Genomic DNA, 18,666 nt, shown 5'->3' with positions numbered 1-18,666 from the left:
CACTAAAGCTAACTCCACCCTGGGTAACAATTCATGAAAACTGAATCCCTGGAGCACTCTGCGTGACTTGTGGGTAGCTCGAGACACTGGAGTCTCTTCCACCTTTCTGACTTTCCTGATTATATAACCTCGAGGAGGGGCCTTGCCAATCATCTCAAGACTTGTAAATTTTTTTCCTAAGTCTCATGAGTCTCTCTCCTCCCTCCAAGAGAGAATTTTTTTAATTGGGAGGAAATAGGCAACACTCAACCCCTTACAACTCTTACATTCTTTCTGCCCTCTCTTCAGTGATATTCCCTGAGCCTTGGAAGAGGTGATATAGATGTCCAACTATTTTCCTCCATCTGTGGCTAAGTATTGTGTGAATACACTATAGCAACAGTCAGTTTTTCCTAGGAGCTTCACAGATTGTAAGCCTCTGTAATACATCATCCATTACAAAAATGGAAATTTTCTTCCAAGATGAATTACAGCTAACGGCAACGGTGATCTTCTGTAAATCACTTTTTAAAACACGTTTTAACATTTATTTCGTGCATCAACACACATGTCACGGTGTGTATATAGAGTTCAGAGAACATCCTGTAGGAGTTGATTCTCTCCTCACACCATGTGGATTCAGGGAACCAAACTCAGATTGTCAGGCTTTGTGGCAAGTTCCTTTTCCTGCTGAGCCATTTTGAAAGCCCTGTCAATAACGATTTCTATGTGATGAAATTCCATTCCAACAAAACAATGAAATCATTTATATATTCGATGATAGTTTATTAAAACATTTTCTCTGTAAATGTCTCCATGGAATCCTAAGTGTATATAACTAAGGATATAAAGCAATTACAGTTTCATAGAAATAGGGAAGTTGAAATGGTATCTAGGGAAAGCTTTGTAGGTTGATGACGAGATCAAGTTTTGTACAATGAGTTATCTCTCCCCTCCACAGTAACTACTTATGGGGAAAATGACCAAGACTTTGACCTTCATCCTTAGTAGTAATGGAACAGTGTAAGTTACACACAAGCATATCCCTTACCATACTTCCCTTAAAAAATCTAGGCAATACATCCTGCCCAGGCTTAGGTTATACACAGGCTATTTTCAGGTCCTGTAAAACAGGCACATTTGCTTGAAGATTCACTGGCTCAGGTAAGCAGACAGTATTTTTGCTGTAAGTAAAGAGCAACAGAGGTCATGTTCTTGGTTATCAAGAGGAAGAACCAGAAGTTGTGTGGATTCTGTGGTCCCAACATGCCTAGTGAAAGGAGTCTACACTCGTCTACAGTACAGCTGATTCCCATCCTCTGATTGCCCAAGATGGTAAGGCTAATCATTGAAATGCCTGCTCAAGGCAGAGGAGAGTGGACTCCAGATCCACACCCATGAATGTTGCCAATGGCAGACTTGAAGTAGAGGCTTAGGAGGGGGATATCCACCATGATAAACTGTTCCAGTGAAATTTTGCCTAAAACCAAATGTATAGAGCAGATGTAAGAATTTCTTATATACAAGTGCAGAACAGGGAATTAAAGTTCAGCCTCTCTGATTCCCTCCTAAAACCCCCAACTCAAGGTAGCCCTACAGAAGATTCAGGAAAATCCAGGGTCTTTGTCAGTCTCTGCTCTAAGATAGTAATCACTGTAATGAGATTGAACTTCATCAGGCCACACTGCTAAGGTCCAGGACTGGTGCTTAGTGGTGGTGGTGTGTGTATGTGGGGGTGTCTGGGTGGGGTAGGTACAGTGAATTACCTGTCATTGACGGGCAGAGGGGCAGTGCAGAACTTTCCCACAATGGTAGTCTTGTCTTTTCTCCAAACCCGGCTAGAAACTTGGAACTTGAACTTCACTTGGTTTATCTGGCACTGAGGGTAGGGGTGAGCAATGACTGCCCTCCCCTGAAGCTGTTGTTTAGGTCTGAAAGGAAAAGGGGATGAGTCACTGTGGCCTTGCACCTCACTTCCCCTTTACTCCAACTGGGCTCTGCTGGCAAAGGACTTGGTGCCCTCCTTGAAGATGGCGACAGTCTTTTGTGTCACCTTTGCTGACCCTTCTGCCCATAAGACTAACAATTTTGAACATGACCCAGGAAATATTTAATGTTTAAGAGTAAATAAGTGAACACTGCAGAAAAATAGTAGTAGCTATTAGAATTTCATATCCAGAAAATTGCCTCACACTCAGGTTCCCCTGTGGAGGAGAGCCTCATGATTAGACTGAATGATATAGAAATAGGAACCCTCTTTATGGTCTTCCTGCTCAGAGACTTCAGTGTAAGGACTACTCAGCATTATTCTAGACAGGATCATGTGGGTAGAAAAGCAACTGTAATAACACAGGTCTTGAAGATAGACAGAGCTAGGAAACCCAGCAAAAACTCAGGTTTTGCCTGTTTGGGAAAGCCAACTGCCCTGGCAAAGTAGCTGTGAGTCACAGTCCTGAGAACAAACCCAGCTTCTTCACATGCCACCATGAGCTTGAACCACAGGGTTTGGTATACATTCCCTTCGGCACAGAAGGCACAGTAGGAACAGAATCTGGATCTCTTAACTCATCCTCTTGGCCTTGTACTTGGGTTTCCCATTATTATACAAGATTCAGACATACTGTGGCTGAAACACTTAGAGGGTGGGACTCTAAGTGAACAGCTTACTGGGGTGCTTTGAAAAGGTCTGCAAGTGGCTGGAGAGATAGCTCAGTGGTTAAGAGTACTTACTATTCTTGCAAAGGAATGGGGTTCAGTTCCCAACACCCATATCAAGTGGCTCACAGCTGCCTATGACTCTAGCTCCAGGGTTTCTGAGCCCCAATGGTTTTTATGGGCACCTGCATGCTTGTGATACATATAAACTCACACAACCATACACACATACATATAAGAAACAAACAAACAAATAAATCTTTTTTTTAACGTCTACAGGGCCCAGACAAAGGCAAGAAATGGTGAGACAGTGTGGAGCCTGCCTTGAGTCAGCCGTCCCAGCCAAGCCTTGAGGATGTGGGTTGGGAAGCCAAGAAAAGTTCATCAGGGCTGCACGGAACATGTGGAAGGAACTGGTCTCCTGGGTCCTGGAGGAGTCAGTGGACTGTATCCTTTCTCCCTGAGTAGTTTCCTCTCCCTTTCTGGCTTTTCAGAGTGATAATGCCTTATTGTTGTATTTTTTCACTCAGAATTAGGCATATAATTTGTTTTCTCCTTTTTTAACAATATCCTATATAGCTCTCTGAAAGCTGTCCCTGCTCAGAAGCATTTTAAAACATGTCAGAGGGGGCTGGAGAAATGGCTCAGTGGTTAAGAGCAACTGGCTGCTCTTTCAGAGGGCCTGGGTTCATTTCCCAACACCCAAATGGCGACTAACGACTGTCCCTAACTCCAGTTCCAGGGGATCTGACATCCTCTTCTGACCTCCATAGGCATTGCATGGCATGGGTGCACTTACACACATGCAGGCAATATACACTCATACACATAAAATAAAAGTAAACAAGATCTTTAAAAAAGAAATGGCTTAGATTGAGAACCTTATAAAATATAAGGAATATGAAAGATATTTTATATTAGCAGCTTCAGGGCTTGGCTCAGATAACTTCTCTAATTAAAAGGAAATCTTGGGGTTGTATAAAGAATTGAAAGTAAGGGGAAGAACACACTTCTCTCTAGCACCTTTCTCTAATTTCTGAATTTAAAAAAAAAAAAGAAATGAAGGTTAAAGCTAATATATTCTATGTACTCTTCAAGAGTCACGTGGCTTCTTCTGGAGGGAGACCCACTGAAAGTGGCTTCGGAGCCTCAGCTGTAGCCTAGGCCCAGAGCATCTAGAGTGGTTGGGGATAGGTGGTGGAATGGGGGAGAGGGAGGGAGCAGGGTTTCTTGACCCTCTCCGGATAATGTGTATCAGTGCCCTGACTCCTGCCAGTGTTCACTGATTCACCAATGGGCTGGAGAGCTAACTCATTCTAGAAACAACTCAACATTTAACTGATAGAACAGAAAGTACTCAGCTCACAGGTCCAGCCACAATCCACAAGCCTCCGTGGGCACCTGTGTATTCATGCGGCGGTGTGACCAACCGGGAAGGGGGACAGTATTGGCAACACTGACTAGCTGGGTGCTCAGAACTGTGCTCTCCTTGGTGGTCTCACCTCACAGCACTGTTCCAGTAGGGCATCCTGAGAAATGTTCCCACATCTGTAGCCAACCTGGTCTCAAGACAGAAATCGTGATCCCTAACTTATTCGTCCAGGCCTGACTTGCCTCTTCAGCCTCCTTTCCCCCTAGACCCTACTCTGCCAGGCATATCTGTGTATCATGATCTCACTAACCCAGGGCCTGGCTCACTCCTTCAAATCCTTCCCTCCCTCCTTGTCACCTCCGCAGACCTACTCTAGCACTGTCTAGCATGGCACTGTCTAGCATGCTTTCATAGCATTTGTCACTGTGGACCAGTGAGTATATTGAAGTGTCTGTACTAGGCATTTCTTTGTTTGCCCTCTGTTCACTCCCCAGCAAACCCCATTTCTCAGCAACTTTGCCAGCAGATTCTGGCAAGGCCTGACCCAGGGACAGGACTTGTTGAGAGGTTACACTTCCTGTGGGGTTCCAGCTCCTGTCCTGTAACCTCCCCTGTAATCAAGCTCCTGCCAGGCCTGGGCTTTACCAGTGCCCCTGGCTCTGTCATGCTGGCCCCACTGTGGTAGTGGCTCTGCTCCTGTTAATCTGTGCATTGCCTCCGCTGCCTCCTCTCCCCATTGCTGTCTCAGCTTTCTCGGTGCAGTTAAAATTAGTTTGCTAATTATAGTTACAGACAAATAGTTTAAATTATATACACATGGTTTGCTTATTCTCTCCTCTCTCTTTGGGACTATTTGTCATGGACTCTGTTTTCCTGACTGGACCCCAATAGAGTCAGTGACCTTGTCTCCTTAGATTGTTTGCTGCTAGTTTGTAGTAACTTAACCAATTGCTTTTTTAAAATTCGTTTTTATTATTTTTAATTTTATGTATGTGTCTGGGGGGCGGTGCGTGCAAGTGTATTCAGGTGCCCTTAGAGGCTAGAGGTGTCCAATAAAGGCAGTTGTGAGCTGCCTGATGTGGGTGCTAGGAACTGAACTAAGGCCCTTTGCAAGAACAGTATGCATTCTCAACCACTGAGACCCTCCCCACACTGCCCTCTCCCCCAGCTGCTTTTTAAAGAAATAGACCATTGTTCCTGATTTCCTATTTCCTACCAGGTTTGTAGTCATCTAGAGTTGCAGTTCTTTACCCTCTCACTCCAATCCTGGTCCCACCAACACTCCCTCTGCCCCCACCTCAACACACAACACCCAGCTACCAAGCCAAGTCTGTTCCAAAAGGAAAGGAAAAGATCAGCCTCAGTTTCAGGCGCTGGAACCACCCCCTTCTGGCCCTTATCTCACACTTTAACTGGCCCTCTGCCTTGGGTCCATCCAGGCAACTGATCTAGTCCCATTTTCTATTCCTAGGAGTAGTTCCCCAGGCTCTGGTCAGCCCTGTGGGGATGGAGACTGAGGCTGTCCCTCCTGCTGACACCCCTGACATAACACAACTCTTTGCCTGGATTTTGAGCACTGATTCCTATGTGTTGATCATCTACTGGTGCTGCCTGCTAGCCCTGCTTGCTATCATCTGGATACACTGTTCTCAGAGTGGTACTGGTCTGAAACCTGAGCCCTCCCCAGCATGTATCTGTGGGTGGGTCTACAGTGGGCACTGCCCTCACGCCTGGTAGACTAGGCTCAGCCTTTAGTAATCATACTGTGCTTGACCTGGGATGTCTAAGTGTGAACAGTCATAAACGGAGGAGGAACACCTAAAGAGGGAACCAGCCATGTGGAACACTCACGTACATGATGATCTTGACCGTAGAAGTAATATTGCTGCTAAGAAAGGTGATCTCGATGCTGGTGTCCTTTTTTCTTGTCTCTTGCAAGTAAAACTCCACAAGACTGGGATGCACTAGGAAACCAAAGCGCAGAGAAGGCTAGGCCAATGGCACAGGTGCCAGGAGTGAGCACAGCAGAGCAGTAGGGCAGTTGGGAACCTCCCACTTGGCTCTACCTCACAGCCTCTGTAGGCCACACAGGTTACCTGTCATCTCAGACCCTCAGTATCCTCAAGCTAAACTGGGCATAAACTGCTATCCCACAGGCTAGAATGAGCACTGAGTTGATGAATGCATACAACGTCCTTAGGATAGTGTCTAGCCTAGGAAACCTTCAGAAAGTGTGTTTTTATTATTACTTGTAATGTTAGAGTGCTTCACACCTTCCTGTGTGGTAACCTTATAGTGATGTAACCTTTTATGCAGTAACTTTATCAACACAGGTCTAAATGTTGAAATAAAGGTGTTATATATATTTTTTTTTTTTAGAGGCTAGAGAGATGGCTCAGCAGTTGAGAGCACTTGCTGCTCTTGTAGAAGACATGGGTTCCATTCCCAGTACCTACATGGTGGCTAACGACTGTCCATAACTCCAGTTCCAGGGGATCCAATGCTCTTTTCTGACCTCTGAGGGCATTGTACAACATGGGTGCACTTACATATATGCAGGCAATACACTCATACACATAAAATAAAAATAACAAATAATAAATATTTTTAAAATGTAGTTTTAAAAAATTGGACGGGCAAAATGGCTCAGTAGTTAAAAGCACTGACTGCTGTTGCAGAAAACCCAGGTCTGAAACCCAGTACCCACATGGCAGCTAACGACTGTCTGTAACTGCAGTTCCAGGGTATCTGACACCCTCTCCTTTCCACACACACTGCACAACATTAAAAATAAATAAATACAAATTTTATTTTGTGTCCTGGCATTTGTGTGGAGGTCACAAGAGAACTTGCAGGAGTCAGTTCTCTCCTTACACCATTTGGGTTTCAAGGATTGAACTCAGGTCATCAGGCTTGGTAACAGATGCCTTTAGCTGCTGAGGCATCTCACTGCCCCAATAATGTAATCTCTTTTTTTTTCAGTCAGGGTCTCCCTAGTCCCAGTCAGCCTGGAACTCACAATATGACCCAGGCTGGCCTCCTTCTCACAGAGATCCTCCTGCCTCTGCCTCCTGAGGGTTGGGATTAAAGTCATGCACCACCACACCCAGTCCAATAATGTAATCTTGAAAACATAAAAAAGAATCTATCATATATTGCTATTGTTTGAATATCTGAGGCCCCTCCAAAATTCATATTTAAACTTAATCCCTGGAGATAGCTGAATGGGTAAAGCACTTGCTGCTCAAGCACAACCTGACTTTGGATCCCTAACACTTGAGTAAAAATCTGGGCATGTAGGTTGATAACCCCAGCGCTAGGGACAGGGGCTGGAGATAGGCAGATTCCCCAGAGCATGTTGGTCAGTCAGCCTAGCTAATCAATGAATATCAGATTTGATGAGAGATCCTCACTCAAATAAAAAAGGATGAGCAAGGGGGGATCAAGAAGGATTTCAATTTTCCTAACACACTCTGTCTTTATTAAGGGGTAGGTGTACCTGGTAGCATTTTGCAGTAACTTTGGTCTTCAGTCTGTTCCCAAGCTCCTTTTGTGATGGGGATGTATAGGTAGGGGATGAAGATGTAATCCTTAGGCCCCTCCCCTACCTATACTTTTTTCATCTGACCATTGAGGGAACATCCAGTGGATGTAGATATACCGAGTTCTATGTTAGAGGAGTGCTGGGTCCAACTGAGCTCACTGGATTCACTGACAAGTGCCAAGATACCAAGAACTCATCAGATGAAAGAGTTGTCTATCTTGCCTCTTCAAAGAGAAAAACAGTATCACAAGTCTTCTGTCAGTTGTTTACTGTGGGATGTGGATTGTTATGGGGATGGGCAAGGTCTGAACTGAAGTGGATATTTATGATGGAGAAAAAAAAAATAGCTGACTTACAAAAGCTTAAGCATGTAATTTAGGAATGTAATACCCTAGGTTGAGCTTAACAAGTGGGAGATATCACATCTTCCTATGCTAGCAGGTATCATTGATCAAGAAATTTTCCTACAGATCTGCTTCTCTTTTTTCTACATTGCCCTGAAAACTCCAGGAGAGTCAGAACTGATGCTGGGTAGATGGGAACTGGTAGTGAAATCAAATCTGCACAGGAAGATGACTCAAGTAATAGCCCATGGAGCCTCAAGTGGGTGATCTAAGGCCAGACCCTGCTACTGACAAGTTATGCCAACTTGTCTAAGTCACTGAACCTCTTTGTCCCTCAGTCACCTTATGGGTCACCTTATAGGGCCACAGTGAGGGTTCAGTGAGGTAATAGAGAGGTGGCACTGTGTAAAAAAACTAGGAAAAATTAATATTGCATTTAAAAATTATTATTTGGTAGATCTATCCTTGCTGGCACATGCCTGGCAGAAAAGAAGGGTAGCCACTGTCCTCAAGAGCACTGCTGAAACCGGACCAGGCCAAAATGCTGCGCATGGGAGCCCAGTGCAATGATGGCCTGCAGGTGGGCTCTGTGCCAGCTGCGGGAGGCTCGGGCCAGCTGCGGGAGGCTCTCCCTGTGCTCGCGGGTCGTTGGCCACCAGCCCACGAGGGCAGGGAGAGCAGAAGCAGCAAACGGGGTCAGAACAGCCAGTGGGAGCTGACAGAAGACAGCTCTTCCAGCGAAACTGATCACAGGCTGGTCCCAGGCGCAGTGAAACAGCAATGACACAGCTCCAGGCAGTGATACAGCTCCGTTTATTAGTGGGAAAACTAGAGAATTTATAGTGTGGAGGCAGTAGCAAAAGCCTCAGTTGATAGGTGCTCATAGTATGCTTTATTTACATGTGGCAGTGGGCTCCTATTTTCCAGACTATCAGACAATGCCTGATTATCATATAGAAAAAACCTATAGAAAAAACCTGGTAGTTTCTATGCCAGAGGTCATGTTTCAGATACGGCATCTGTGTTTGGCGGCACTTCAAGGTGAGCCAGGAAGAGAGCAGGAGGCCCCCTGCTGGAAAGGGGAGTTTTTCCATTTGGTGCCGAGCCCCTCAGGGCTATCCGGACATGGAGAAACTACAACCCTAACAGCAGGGTTTCCCAACAATGGCCTAGGAGTATCTGCAGAGCAGAGCTAGCTCTTGGCCCCACCTGAGCCCTCCCAGGTAGATGGGACATACTTGGCTCAAGGAGGGGAGGCTCTGCTTCTATCCTTTGAATGGAAGACTTAGAGCTTGCAGGCAGAAAGTATTTGGCTTGGGTTTTTTGTTTTTTGGGGGTTTTGTTTTGGTACTCTTTTGTGGTCTTTGAACAGACTAGACCCTGTTCCTGTTTCTGGGGTTATAAGATGGTGGTCTCACAACATGAAACAAAAACCTATGGCTCTGTGACTCTCTCAGCAGGGACCTTAAAGTGATTTTAACCTCGTGAGTCTCCCAAGCTTTTCTGTCCAGGGTATTCTTAGCCATACAGACACAGAGGAGCCAGTTCAGACTGCTGCCAACATGCTAGGACTGGAATTAGAAGCCAGGATTCCTGCCCCTGCAGTGTAGCCTCCACCATTAGATACCACATCCTCCATGCTGACTTCCAAGGGATGCTGTTGCCAGAGAGGGACAAGAAGGAAGAAAGAAGTGAAAGTGAGGCAGGAGCTAGCATGGAAAGGGTCAGAAGACCTAGAGTTGAATCCTTTCTTCTCTCAGCTGTGTGTCTCAGACCTACCACTTTGCCTCTCAGAACTTCCCTTTTTGTAGAAAGCCCACAGTTGATTGCAAGGTACTTTGTTCCTGACAGGTAGCTATGAAGCTAGAAACATTCCCATGTAGTCTCCCAAATTCCCTGGCTAAGAGGAGGGAATGACTAGTCACTGAGTTCCAGTCACTGGGTTCTGGTCACCATGCTGGTAACTTCCTCTACACAGCATTGATTCTTGCATGTGGGTACTGTTACTGTTCCCATTTTCCACATAAAGATATTGAACTTCAGAAAAGGTGAAGTAACTTGCTCCTGATGACTCAGCTGGAAACTGGAGAAGCTGAGGTTCAAACCTAGTCCATGTGAATCTGAGCTCTGAGCTCCAAATCACATCACACAAAGTCCTCTCCAGGAAGCCAAAACAAGCTAATGAGAAAATCAGCTCACATTAGGGTAGCCATATAATGTAGTATCCAAACTAGCATATTTGTGTCCTGTGCACACCATTAAGCAGGCAGGAGGGCCCCAAGACAATGAACATAAACCAGGAAGTAGAGCAACCCTGGTGAAGATACAGATAGCATGGGGCAGAACAGTGGCCTCGTTGCTAATGTGGTTCATGGATTCCGAGACTGACTCTTTGCTTCTTTCACCAGCATCTTAGCTTCAAAGAAGTGCAATGAGCAGCAGCGAACAGTTGGAATGTGTCTGTGAGGGGAAGGCAATAGAAGTCATACATTCCTCCAGGACGCTGGCCCAGGAGGTTCTGCCAGGGCAGGAGGTACATAGAGTGGGCACCAGGGAGGGGGAAAGAAGGATGAAGGAGAGTGTCAGCCAGAGCACTCCAGGGAGAACAGCCTAGAGGGCAAGTTTCAATTGGAAGAGAAAGGAGAGTAAGTGTGTAAGAGAAATGCCCCCGAGAGTCCCTGACTGTAAAGAACGTCTCTGCCCTAGTTGTTCATCTGCTGTCTACGTTCCCAGGCTGGACGGCATGCATCTTGTACTGGAGCCCTGGACATCTCCAGCACTCCCACCAGCACAGCTGTTCATTTCTTTCCCAACTCACCGCAGTAAGGGGCCCTGGCTGTGGTCAGGAGATAGACTCTCACTCCCTTGGGAAGCGGCTCTAGCTTGATACCACCTTTTTCCTCCAGTCCTGGAAATAAAGAAACAAAGATGGTAAAGCCCGAGTAGGCTGTTTCCAGGCTCCACAGTCCCCAGTCAGGCGTGGACTCATCATGCACCCTGCATTCTACACACACACTGCACACAAACTGTGGGCCATGCTCTGGGATGAATCTGAAGGTCCAAACAAAGTTCAGTGGGGTATAAGCACGAAAGTAAACAGGAAGTGCATTCTTCAACTTGCTCATTCTTTTTAAACATTTAGTTATTTGTGTGGATTAGATGGGGGCACTCGTGCCACAGAGCACATGTGGAGGTCAGAAAACTTGTAGCCTTCAGTTCTCTCCTTCTATCATGTGGGTCCTGGGAATGGACTCAGGTTATAACAAAGCCATCTTGCTGGTCCCCATTTGGCTCATTCTTGGTAGATAATTGCAAGAAACTTAAAATTTTGTGTTTAACGCTTGAACTAATTTACACGATTGTTGCAGTGGCCAGGTATCCTATTGGTAGAGACAGTGAATGTTTGGCTTGAAAACTAGTAGACGGCAGCTGAGGCCAGCGTGTTCAGGATGAGAGTATAGTTAGGGCACAGACCAGCAGGGTGAAGAAACTTGTATAACATATACTTGGAAGCATCTCTGAGGTTCTTCATGACAGAAAGCAGGCAGAGAGAAGCTAGGGAGACAGTGGGAAATGGCAATTAAAGACCTGGCCCATCATCTCTGGTACCAGTTCAGACATATGTCCACAAGAGGGGAAATATGCTGGCTTGTATTGTGGGAAGCTATCTTCCCTTCCCATTTTGTCACCCATGTCAGAGTGTGAATAACAAAGGTTGTTGTGTTCTGAGTGGCAGCCAGGGATGGTAGGAAGTATGAGATTGCAGAAGCAGGGAAGACACATTTCCACTACCCAAGAGGGGCTTTGCCCCCTAGAGTTTTCACCCTGAGAAACTCCAGGCTATGAGTTGTAATGGGGTGAGTAGAGGCCAGATCCCTCGGCTTTCCAGGAGTCCATTCCTCAGCCTGGCCTGGATCATGTAGAAACACAGGGTAACTTCCCAGCCATTGGTCACCTCTATCTCAGATGGTATTTGACCATCACAACCTCCTACTGCTAAGGAGGGCATGTGTGCAGCTCTGGTGGAGGGGGTGGTCCCCACCATGCACTGATTAGAGGATATGGGAAGCTGGAGAATCAATGTCCTTGCTTGAAAGCATCAGGTCTGAGGGTGAGGAGAGGTTTTGGACTAATAGTATTTCTGGAGAATGGCCTGAGGCTGCACTTCCAGGAGAGAGGCTGTGTGGGAGAGGGGTATGGCCAGAGTGAGCCTGGCATCAGGAAGCAGCATAGAGGGATGGGTGAGACACCCCACATTAACAGCCATCTCCCAGATGGGAGTCGGCTGAGCACCTCATGGGTTATTTTTTTCCCCAGATGGATAGGGACCTCTTGCTATAGGAGATCAGATGTGCTCTGAAGCGGTGACAAATGAGCAGGGCTTGAGCTTTCCCCCAGTTATCAAAGAAAACCAGAGGGGGGAGGTTTTACCAATCCTTGGACAGGAAAGCAGGAAAGGATTAAAGCAATCCAGACAGTTTCCATCAAGGAAGGCCTTGTAGCTGGCACAAGGAAAAGCCATCAACGGGCAGGAGTTCTCCAGGGCACTGATGTAGAGATGCACAGCCCTCATGTGATCACAGATCAGATAACTGTAACCTAAACAGGGGCAAAAACCACAGCAAGGTTTCAGTGCAGACAGATGGAAACTCCCTCCACACTACTTACTGTAACTTTACTGAATTTTATGTCCCAGAAGGATATAAATAGACAGGCTGTCCCCTGAATCACATTTTAGAAATATTAGCAAACATGGTTACCTCATCTCCCTTTTCTTTTTAATTTTCTTGAGATACACAAACTTAATCCGCCAAGAAAGTTGCTTGATTTAGACTCACTCTTACTGACAGGCGGACTCTTTGGTGACACAGGAGCATACAGAGCACTGGAGATGCTGCAGCACTGCTGGCCATGTCTGTCTGCACTTCTTTACTGCATCATCTCCCACACAAACATTTTTCCCAGCCCAACAAGGAAACAGTCTATGGAGTTGCAGTTTGCAGACATTCATGGTCAGTCTTTGACTCTAACGTGTTGTAAATGTCCTGACCAAATAACTGATCCAGAGAACTTGCCAAGTATCCCAATTTACCCAAAACTTTATTTTGTTGCTATTCTTTACTATTTAAGAGTGTGAAGCTACTCATGTGCATGCACCACACACACACACACACACACACACACACACACACACACGCACACGCAGGACCCACATAAGATGGGTACAACCATATAAGATGCAGCAGTAAGCTACAACTCTAGGATCTTGGGGTCTTTTGACTCCCCTTGAACTTGGTCTGATAGTGAAAGATAAGCTGCATTCACTTTCCTTTCCTTTGTGGTAGGAATACTCCTGACTACCAAGTTCCTTTCCTATCAGTTGGGAACTGAGGTAGAGACAAGCTGCCCCTTCTCAAATTGTATTGTGAAGTAATAAACATGGCCAATCAATATGCCACCAAAATTTCCCAAAGTCATTGAGACCAAACTACTCCACCTAATCAAAAGTTTTGAAATTTTATTAGAGTTTTATACAAAGCATGTTTTTGATAACATATATTTGGCAAAGTAGATTAATGGTTATTCAACAAAATTGTCAAAAGAATTCTTAAAATGGGCCAGGGGCTGGAGAGATGGCTCAGTGGTTAAGAGCACTGATTGCTCTTGCGGAGGACCCAGGTTCAATTCCCAGCACCCACATGGCAGCTGTGAACCATCCTTAACTCCAGTTCCAGGTGATCCAGCACCCTCTTCTGACCTCCATGGGCATTGCATGACACCAGTGCACTTACATATAGGAAGGCAATACACTCATATACATAAAATAAAAATAATAAATAAAATACTAAAATTGTTTAAAGAATCCCAAGAAGGAAAGAAAGAAAGAAAGAAAGAAAGAAAGAAAGAAAGAAAGAAAGAAAGAAACAAACAAACAAACAAACAAACAAACAAACAAAAGACCAGGCATGGTGGCACATGCCTTTAATCCCAGCACTCAGAAGGTGTTTTCTGTGAGACTGAGGCAGCCTAATCTATATAGCAAGTTCCAGACCTGCCAAGGCTGCAGGGAGACCCTTTCTCAAAAATCCAAAATGGAGCTAAGTGTGGTGACACATACCTATAATCCCAGGTCTCAGGAGGCTTAGGCAGGAGCAGAGTGTTCGAGGCCAGCTTGGACCACAGTGTGAAATGCTGTCTTAAAACCAAACTAAACTAAACTAAACCAGAATCCTTAAAATATTTAGATTTTTGTAAAACAAGAAAATACAAAAAACACAGTAAGCAGGAATCACAGAATTTAAATTTCTACATGAAATGCCAACATATTGATTTTAATCATAAGAATATAAGAAAACTAAACAATCTTTGTTGTTTAGCTGTTACCATTTAAATACATTAAATATATTTATTATTTAAAATATATATAAATATATTTAAAAAGAGCACTCCAGAAGAAAGTATTTAGGAGAAAAGGAATGTATATTTACTGAATATATCTAAAAAGTGAGCTTTAAGATAATTTTAAGAGAACTGTCAGATGTGGTAAATTGGGTGACAAGCCACAGTACACTCTGGAGAGGATATAGCTATGGTGGGCTATTCCACAAATCAGTTCTCAGGGAAGAAGGGGGGTTATTGGCCTGAGCGATGTTAGATGATGGCAGGGCCCAAGACAAGTGGGAAGGATGACATAAGTGTGAGGCAGGCTTCCAGTATCAGGGACTCCCCTATGAGATTCATGGGCTCTAAAGATGTTTGGTATGTGCTAATACATTATAGAACACAGTACAGGGTATCATGAGGAAGACCACTAGCTGAATCAGCACAAAGACGTGGTCAACTCCAATGTGTGGAGCAGGCAAACACCAAGTCTCTCTGGCTTGCTGACCTGCATGAAAGAACCTGGGGCAGCCAGGCTGGTCTTGGCCTCCATTGACAAAGTAGTCCACATGTCCAACAGGAATCCGGATACCCAAATCTGCAAGAGGCAGAACCTTATTCACTTCTCACTTCAGGAGCTTACTTCCAAGTTCCACAGCAGGGTCTCTGACTTTGGGAGTCAGCCCCAATGTCCTCCTCATTTCAAAGGGCTGTACAGCTTCACAAGGTAAACCATGTTGAGAGGAGGCACAGGAGAATCAGTTTATAAGATACTCATATTTGCCCAATAAAATAAAAAAATACATCTTCCTTTTCCATCACACTCTAACCATGTGATTTTCTGCTCTATTTCCAGAGCAGGCCAAGTGCTAGCCCACATTGAAGCTTCGTTTTGTCCATCCTCTCCACCTAGAATCTTCTCTCAGCCTTTCGCAGGACTGGCTCATTCTCCTCCACTAAGCCTCACTGGACAGATGTTCCTCAACAATCCTATTGAAGGAGACCCCTCTTAAGTTACCCTCTCTCACATGTTCTTTGTTATACAACATGGAACAATCACAAAGTGTAATTATTTAGTCTGTTTCCTTGGATGAAGACTCCAGGTTTTTACCTATCTTTTTCCCCCCTGCTGGGCCCTTGACACCTAGCACAGTTCCTGATTCACAATGAGTGCCTAATAAGTAGTTATTGAATGAATAGATGAAGAGAGGCATAACCATATATCTTTGTTCATTGCTATATTCACAGTACTGGCTACCTAGCTCAACAAGGACTGGTTGAATAAATGAAATTATTATTTTTAATCCTATCAGGAAGAAGCATCAATTTACAAGAGCCTGTCCCAGGTAACTAGGCATCTAAAAGTCACATATTTATCAAACTTAGGGGTAGAAGGGGTCTAATTTGTTTCTTAAATTTGTCTTATATGTGAAAACCTTGGTTATAATCACAGTAAAATAGACATGTTATCTTAATTTTTAACTAGATAATTCAGCAACATTTATATTGAACAGTCTCCTAAACATTATTATCCTAAATGAAACCATGTATATTAAGCTCCAACTCTCCATCTCCCCTCCCCCATTCTCTGGCAACTACTATTGCACGTTTTGTTTTCATGAATGTGATTACTCTTAAGTAAAAGACTCACTTTATTCATGAGCAAGATAAACTAACCTAACACAGCCAGGCAGAGACTTGTCAGCTTTGGTTTTCTATGTGTACAGTGAAAGCAGAAACAGGAGTTCAACAGTATCACTGCATGGGTTTCTTCCAGAAGCATGCCTTTGTGAGCCTTGGATGCTAGAAGAAAACTTTTGACTTATGGGAATGAGACACTTAAATCTCTCACTTAAACTGCAAGCCTCTCTTGTCTGGGACAGATGTTATTTCTCCTTGCTTCAATGACACTGAGCACAGTACCTGGTACACACTGTGGGGACATTTCATGTCCAGTAGAAGTAAGGATGCTTGTCTACCTTCTTTCCCAGGTGGTCAGAAGGACAATTTGGTCACAGTGGATTGAGAGTTGGGGTGACCTTCCCTGTGCACGTCACTACTAGAAAACTAGATTCTTTCTCTTGACCTAGAACTGGGCTTGTCCTCTAGGTAAAAGGGAAGTCTGACTGGTCTATGTGCCTGGTGAGTGGAATACCCCCATCCCCAGGGGCCAGGCATACACAGCCTGAAAAAGTAGCATGACTTTCTGACATGTCATCCTGACAGAAATACCTGCCCCTTCCCACGCAGCACAGGGTTTGGCATTGAATCAGTGAGGCTACCAAACAAATAATTTTGGTCCATGATTAAGAATCCTCCTGACAACTGGTATCTTAAAATAAAACCACTTATCTCCAGACATAAACAGAGCTGGGAGAGCCCATGAAGATCGTCCTGATAAACTATTCACTGCATCACAGAAGCCCTGACAGAGCCATTCCACCAAGTGCTAGCCTCCTAGCCCCCTGCCTGTGTGCACTCCCTCACCCCAGGCATGTCACCCCAGCTCACTGTCAGTGTCTGTGTGGATAGCTTCCACAAAGAGGGCATCTCCAGCATCCAAACGCTCCTCCAGGCTGGCTCTGGTGTACTCTGGTCCAGCAGGGTCCAGGCCTACAAAGACAGACTGCTGTTGGGTATTTTTTTCCTCTCAACTCCCAGGACCACCATGCACCTACAATACACCTTTCCCAGGAAACCTTCTAGTTCAGCTAACAGAGTCATCCAGTGAAGATCAGGGGTTGAAACTGGCTCTAAAGTTAGCTTAACAATACAATCCATTTGACAAAACCAGTGACACCTAGGCCTCCTGCCGTAGGACCTTCTCTGAAGGAATTTGTGGAACATGACTCAGACTTTTCCAACTGAAGGGCCAAGAAACTAGGATATTTACCATATAACTTTGTCCCTTACCGACTGAGAGTGACCACTGAAGCTCAAAGCCCTTGGTCTTTGTAGATATTTAACAGTCTAAAGGTGATTTCCACAGTGAGTGAAAAATATGGCTTATTACAACCCATTTTATAGATGTATACACTGAGGTTCAAAAATAAATACAGGGCCTCTCATATTGATATTAGAGATCAAATAATAACAATGTGTCATCTTATGCAAATATTAGATAAATTTTAGTAACAATAGTGACTCAATCATAAGAACGTGGGCTAAGACACCCTTCTGCTCCCTCGGAAATGTCTCCAAAGCAATCTCCATTTCTAATTCTAAGAAGAGAGGTAGAAAGGAACGTTTATTATCTAAGGAACATTTATTACCTGTGATCCGTCCCAACTGTCCTTTGTAGAAATGTCCCACCATGCCTCCAACATGAGCTCCCAAACTAACACCAATGATGTGGATTGATGATTCCGACACACCCAGCTCCTAGAAGGGAAATGACAGGACAGTCAGTTCCACTTGGCCCAGAGTGGTTCTTCCCAAGGCTTCTGACGATAAATACCCTAGGCTGGACACACCCAGCACACATGCTTTCGAACAAGGGCAGACCTCTCATCCATCAATCACCTGTCCTCTTCCTGGGCTCTCCATCCTGACAGTCCCCTCATTTCACAGTGTATAATGGTCATGCCATTCCTTGTGAGGGACTACTAAATTCTGGGTTGAGTACATTCACTCTCTGGTGTGCAATGACATATTTTACAGAGGAGAGGGGAACTCAGGGAGGCCCAGTGCCCTTTCCATCAGCATGCCAAATCCAAATTTAAACTGAATGCCAGCCAGCCCCTGGATGGCTCTAGTGTTGCCCCAAATTTCAAGAGTTTTGTTTGTTTTTTGTTTTAATTTCAGACCGCTCCTCCCTAAACAAAGAGCCAAAATCCACCCTAAGCTTTTCTGTACTTACCAGGAGTTGGCTGAGGAAACGGGAGATCTCTAGGCTCAGCTTTACTACATTTTCTACAGCTGAGAAGTAGACACCAGTAGAGCCATAAACCCAGTCAACAGCAATCACATTAGCATCTGCTGCCCGCAGAAGAGCTCTGATGAATGTGTCAGTCCAAGAAGGCTTTGTTCCTAAAGCCCTAGACATGAACCCCAAATAAGAAAATTACCTGCTGAGCTGAAACTCACTGCCATAGGAACCTCCTTTAATCCCTAAACTAGAGAAGGCAAGACCAAGTGGGGTTCTAAGGGCAGTCAATCACAGTGCTATGAGTAGAGAGGGGGAGGACATAATTTCAGTCACAGGCACATGTGGAGCCTTCATGTAAATGATCTGAGGGTGTCTCTTGTTTCAGATGAATTCAGAACAGAATGATTCTAGCCACACCTGCCTTTAGTCAGGCTCCTTTGTACAATGTATGTGCTCAAAAGATTGTCTCTGTCTCTGCTACTTGTGGGGTAGAAAAGATGTCTTTGTACCTTAGAGTTAGGAT

General features: G+C 44.8%; 1 protein-coding gene across 2 annotated transcripts in view; it reads right to left on the bottom strand.

Moving 5' to 3' along the window:
- Nucleotides 1-744: 744 nt before the first annotated feature.
- The window catches only part of Pla1a (phospholipase A1 member A), a 35,023-nt gene continuing 17,101 nt past the window's right edge, over nt 745-18,666 (bottom strand). For both annotated transcript variants that reach the window (XM_008842895.3, XM_029568240.1), the window contains exons 4-12: nt 18,135-18,312; nt 17,548-17,656; nt 16,787-16,888; nt 14,784-14,873; nt 12,326-12,493; nt 10,713-10,802; nt 5,862-5,970; nt 1,746-1,910; nt 745-1,163 (exon numbers count right to left, since the gene is read on the bottom strand). In XM_008842895.3, coding sequence (XP_008841117.1) covers nt 1,079-1,163; nt 1,746-1,910; nt 5,862-5,970; nt 10,713-10,802; nt 12,326-12,493; nt 14,784-14,873; nt 16,787-16,888; nt 17,548-17,656; nt 18,135-18,312 — 1,096 coding nt within the window. In that variant the 3' untranslated portion in view covers nt 745-1,078. The remainder of the gene's footprint in view (nt 1,164-1,745; nt 1,911-5,861; nt 5,971-10,712; nt 10,803-12,325; nt 12,494-14,783; nt 14,874-16,786; nt 16,889-17,547; nt 17,657-18,134; nt 18,313-18,666) is intronic.

This window comes from Nannospalax galili, unplaced genomic scaffold (genome assembly GCF_000622305.1).
Source record: "Nannospalax galili isolate Female #2095 unplaced genomic scaffold, S.galili_v1.0 scaffold18, whole genome shotgun sequence".
Taxonomy (NCBI): domain Eukaryota; kingdom Metazoa; phylum Chordata; class Mammalia; order Rodentia; family Spalacidae; genus Nannospalax; species Nannospalax galili.
This window is presented reverse-complemented; position numbering and strand designations above follow the sequence as displayed.